Consider the following 5,785-nt stretch of genomic DNA (forward strand, 5'->3'; position numbering starts at 1 on the left):
CCCCCCCCCTTCTCTGCTGCCTCCCTCTTCGTGTAACGCTTAACATGGAAATTTCAGAAGTCTTCACTTAACTGAAAGTCTTAACTCAGCACTTGCACGCTGTTGTTAAAAGCATTTAAAGAGGTAATTTGTGGAGCAATATTGTAGTTTTTAGTCAGATTTACTGAGGATACTGCAGCTGAGGCACTTGCTTTCATTGCCTTTTGTATGATTTCCCTCTGCATGGTCATAAAGTTCATTCAAGAGCACTTTTTAATTCTTACAGACCAACAAAAACTGCTGCTCATGTTCGAAATAGCTGAAAATGTTTGGCTGGGTTCACAAGTATACATAAAATAGAATGGGCTGAGAAATGCAAGTACATTTTGTTTTTATACTAGTGTTTGACTGTTCCAGGCTTGATTTTCAATAACAGAAACAAAGCTGACAATAACTTAGTTCAACTCTAAGTTAAAAATATAAAAAAAGTCTAAATAAAAGAGGAGAGGTCTGTGCCCTGGGAAAAACTTGACTGCTGCAGAATCGTCATTAAGTCATTAAGCATGTTGAGACTCGACTGCGATGCTCGTCCCAGACTCTAAACAATCTGACTTACTTTCTGGGAGCTTCCCTTTCTTCCTCTAGCCTGCTCCCTTCCTCTTTTCCCTGCATTTCCAAGGCTCACTCTCTTCCACTCCCCCCGCCATCCCCCCACCACACTCATTCCTCTCATTTTCCCCAAACAGAGCTTTTGTTGACAAGCAGATGCAATTTCCAGTTTGCTGAATCATTTCTCGTCAGAGATCACGAAGTGACCCCTGTGAATTCTGTACCAGTCCAGTTTCACATTGTTTCTGTACAGACTAATGTTACTGAGCCTCCCACAGCTAACAATTCAGGGCAGTCAGAACATCTGGCAGCTCTCTATGACCTTAACTTCCAGCTGTTTGGATGTTCAGAGCTCTGCCACCGACCACAGACAGGAAGTGAGGAGCCAGTAGGCTGTCAATTCAACCCAAAACTAAGGCGGAAAACACAACCACAACCTTTGGCTTTTCAATCTTTAAAATGCCTACGCATCTGAGCACAGTGCTAAAGATGTCTGTGTGTCTCTAAGACCAGTGTTTACTTGGCCTAATCCACAAATCTTTAACACTATTACACTTTAATCTTTGGAATTCAAGTTGTGTTTCTTATAAAAAGAGTGTCAAACAATCTCAGGAAATCAGAAAACAGACCAAGATTACATATTTACTTACACTTTAATAAAATGTGTTGTACTGCATCATATTGTAGGAGGATAATACTGTGTCTTTTAATTAGACATATGGATCAACAGGTCTAACTCTTTAACTGTAACTCTAATTAACTTCAATACGATGTGTCAACACACAGGCCTAAATTACCAAAATTAGCTTAAATATAAGTAATAATGTTTTTTTCTGGAAATAACTTATGAAAAAAGATTATATTCAAGGACTACATTTACATATCCACAGCAGCAGATGTTTTTTGAATGGAGAGAGTACCAGAGTAACACTGGCTCTGGCAGAGAGTGATGCATTATGGGATGTTTGCAGCCTTGTTGTTGCTAGGCCAGTGAGTTTCTTCAAGTCTGTTAATAGTGTTAGTTGGCCCTAAAAGTGTTAAGTTCGCTCACTTTAATCCACCGGAGCTTCTGATGGCCCGTGTAATGCGTTTTGCTGACAGTAAAGGAAATTAAGTTACAAAGACTAAAAAAAAAAAAAAACATTACTCGTACCTGTTCTGCTTTGACCAACCACCTTGCCACATCGCCTTGGGCCTTGTGCCAGAAAGGTGTAGAAATAAGTATCAAAGAATTATGAATAAATAAATAGCTACTATTTGTGTTTTTAAGTTACAACAGCCAAAACGATAAGCACATGGTCTTCTCTGGTATTTGACATATCGTTGACGTAGCGTTTGAAAAGGTTTTTGCGTTCTCGTGTGGCAAACGAAGATCGGGTGCCCCCTTTATTTTAAAAGCGGGTAAAATTATCTGCTTTCAAAAATATCTGTATACATGTAGACAGGGCCCTCCTATAATCGTGTTAATATAAAATATACTCTGCAGTCCATCGTGTCTACAGTAAGACCTCGGACTGCTCACCTTAGGTCTTCCAGGAGGTCACACTCTGTCTGGTGTTTGATGTGTAATCGGCTCATCTGCTCTGCATGAGTGTGTTTCAGCTCCTGCGTGACCCGGACCTGCAGGGGGAAGAAAAGATGGTTTGTGAGGGAGAATCTCGTGAGTTAGAACTTTTCTTCAGCTCGGACAAAGAGAACTTCTCCACTTTTGTGTTTGACAAAATATTTCCCATGTGTATATCAACGACTCAAGAGGCCAGTGTTGATTCAGCTTAACTGGTGTTAGTGAAAATGAGCTCATTATCACGCAGTAGCTCTGGACAGGTGAGAGTTGGTCTCTCTGGGTTTCTAATTGGCCGTTAGAGTGAAGTGCAGTGGCTAGATCTCATTACTGATAACTGGGAGTTTCTCCATCCTTATTTTCAATTATGAGGAAGGTTAAAGTTCAATAATTGCAAAATGAAGATATAAACATTAATTGCCAACCAATTTGAAGGTTTGATGAATTTCTTTGTCACATATGATAGTAAACTCAATATCTTTTTTGGACTTTTGGTTATATGAAACAAGCAATTTAAATGTCACCATTGACTCTTGGATTTTTTCTATAAACAAAACAATAGATTTTATTATTCAAAGAATAATGAGAAAATGAATTGATAATGGCTTTGTTATGATTATATGACTATCATCTAGCCTAAAGGCTGGTGTTATGCTATATTATTCTCTTTCAACAAATGGGCTACTCCATGCCTCGATACTTCCTGACTCTGTCAGTGTAACTCAGTCGCAAGCCCATCGCTCCTACTGAAGACACAGATTTAAAAAAAAAAAAAAAACTGACAACCAGTTAGGCACTGTAGTTTTTAATCAAACATTACTAAAACGGAAGGAAATAGTGCATATGTTGGGAACTACTTTCAGCCCCAAATTGATACACACTTGGTGCTCTAGTGAGTATTCGGGGCAGCAGGACGGTGTATGGGGGATTGAGTCAAAATAGACTACAGTGTGTTTGTTAATGGCAATGAAGGAATGAGTCATTCAGTGCAACGGTGTGGCCTATGAGTCTTTTTTTTAAAAACTTTTTAGTCAAAGGGAAACATGTTCATTACATTGAGAATTAAACAATTAAATTGGTTAATTAATCAGAACTATTACATTATTAGTAGTGTTGATCTGCTGCTAGTTTGTGAACTGTTGGTTGGATAAAACAAGCAATATGACAACATCTGCTTTTTGATGAGTAATAGACCAGACAACCTAACTAAATCGATTCATTAAGAAAACAATCAGTTTAATAAATGACCGTTAGTTGGAGCCATAATTAAGTGACTGAGTAAACTTTTCAGTGAATACAAAGATTACAGGGAACAAGAGCCACATTGCTGTCAGTTTTAAGTCTACTTCACAACGAATCCAATGGATCTCTGTGGTGCTGCAGTGCCAATAACACAAGGCAGAACCAGACAGCGGACTGTTTTACTGGACAACCAGTGCAGCAGTACAGTATTACTCTCCCTAGAGACACAATGACCACTGGAATTAAACTATCCCCAGTGTATATGACAACTATTTAGCTGATCAAGTCATCAAGCCATTTTTCAAACCCAAAATGGCAAATATTCCCTTGTTCAGAGGATTTGGTGCATTTTTCGGTGGATATCTTCGGGTTTTGAACAAAACAAGCATTCGAAAAAAAAGTCATAGTTTATCTTTAATCTAAAAAAAATAGCATATGGATTAATGAAAATAATTGTTAAATGCAGCCCTAAAATATAGCCTAGGGCAAGTACTTAACTATAACTTAAACATGATGATCAAGCAGAATTTAAAACAAGCTTCTCCCTTAATGCTTTTCTTACAGCTTAATGAAACTGGGACACACATTCTCACGGTAAAAGTTCAGTTGTTTTAAATTATATTTTACTTCTTCAGTGTCTATACAGTAGGAAGGTTGACAGAGGCTAAGCTTTCTCTAAATTTCAAATCTAGGTAGTGAACGTGAGCTCCATTCATTATCAAAGTGAGATTTCCTTTCTGAGCTTGTGATTGGCCATGAGATGAATTAGGAAGTGCAGTGACTTGTTCGCATTCCTGATAACTGAGAGGGTTGTCAACAGGAAAACAGTTTTTTTCTTCCTTACTTCAATCATGGTACCGATTAAAATCGCAAATGAAAATGCGAATATGAAAAATGGTGGCTGTTACAATCGATCATCAGCTGTCAACGTCAGCCAAGTCAGAGAGCTTTAACTTCCTATTATCATCAAGAAACTATAAATATAAGTACACATACAGTATTTCTGTCGTTAAACAAGCTAAACCTGCATTTATTTTACTCCAGTTAACAACATTATAGTTGCAAAACGTACTGGGGTACAAATGGTCAACGTGTTGTACTGCTGAGCCATGTTATTGAAATTTGATCCCACATGAAATTTGTTTTGCAGAGAACCAGACTTTGCTGAGATTTATGTTTTTACGTTTACTTCTCGAATTAAAACGCTTAAAATCCCTTCACTCTTATGCTAAAGAGACTATTTAAAGCTAAGCAATACATACGTGACAGCAACATTGTTCTTTTCTACCAACCTTCTCTTGGACAAGAAAAAATGCACCAAACTACTTAGAAAAATCTGTCCATTTACAGTCCCACAGCTCCAAACGCACTTAAATGACAAATCATGACTTATCTTGACAAGCTTTTCGTAAATCCAGATCCATTATTAAAATCGGCATAGACCAAAAACGCAAACTAAATTTCATTTGAATAAATTCTTGACTTTTGTTTCGCACGCTATTGCCATAATCTTGCTCAACAGTGTGAGCCAAACTTTATATTTACTTGAACTTAAGAGGTGCCTGGCGAATCACTTGTGCGCCGATGTAAGACAACCCTTCGGTAGCGTTATCTCTTGAAATATGTAAAGTTGTTTTCTAAGTTAACATAATGTATGTATTTTGTATGTATCAATGTATTTTGACCGTCTCTCTCTATTTGAGAGGGAACGGGGCACGTTAACGGGGCTAACTTTATTCTCCCTAAATTGAGGCACATGGGATCTTTTTTTACAAGTTTTTCTTCCTTCGTTGCTATTTAAAGAAACAGCATATGCAAATTAAACTTACAAGAAAACAAACTAGTGAACATTTGGAGAATAAAAAGGTGCGTTTATCGTGTAAGCCAGACGACCAGCAACAAAGCGTACATTTTCAACCATTAAATATGCACCACTTCGTCGAGGACGTTTCCAGACAACTAACGTTAGCTTCAGCGGCTAAAACGGGAAAACTCACCTTTCTTGGTGGGGGTTGCATCCTTATTCCTTGACATAAAAAACTATACAAAAGAAAGTTTGTCTGTGAAAGGTTTATGCAAATGTTTCGAACAAATATTAACGGAAGAAGAGTATTTTAGCCTGGGTCAAACGGCCATGGCGAGTCGGTAAGTTGAGTCCCGTTGAAAACACTTTGGCCCCAGGGAACAGAAAACACAAGCGTCAAGCTAACAATAATAAAGCAAGACGCTTCCTGCCATATTTTCAAAATACAATCCCCAAACCCGCCTAAATATAACATTCTACTTCCGTATACAATCTTCAAAATAAAAGCTGACCATCCACAAATCTCGACAAACATGACATTAATTAACTATTTATTTAATAATTTTTAAAGAATAACCCCCAGCCTACAA

The 5,785-nt window shown here is 37.8% G+C and overlaps 1 protein-coding gene across 1 annotated transcript in view; it reads right to left on the bottom strand.

The window, feature by feature from the left end:
* Nucleotides 1–5,601, bottom strand: part of LOC116700974 (F-BAR and double SH3 domains protein 2) — a 26,948-nt gene extending 21,347 nt beyond the window's left edge. The window contains exons 1-2 of the mRNA XM_032534490.1: nt 5,389–5,601; nt 2,111–2,208 (exon numbers count right to left, since the gene is read on the bottom strand). Of these exons, the coding sequence (XP_032390381.1) occupies nt 2,111–2,208; nt 5,389–5,409 (119 nt within the window). The 5' untranslated portion in view covers nt 5,410–5,601. The remainder of the gene's footprint in view (nt 1–2,110; nt 2,209–5,388) is intronic.
* Nucleotides 5,602–5,785: the final 184 nt, after the last annotated feature.

This window comes from Etheostoma spectabile, chromosome 13 (genome assembly GCF_008692095.1).
Source record: "Etheostoma spectabile isolate EspeVRDwgs_2016 chromosome 13, UIUC_Espe_1.0, whole genome shotgun sequence".
Classification (NCBI taxonomy): Eukaryota; Metazoa; Chordata; class Actinopteri; order Perciformes; family Percidae; genus Etheostoma; species Etheostoma spectabile.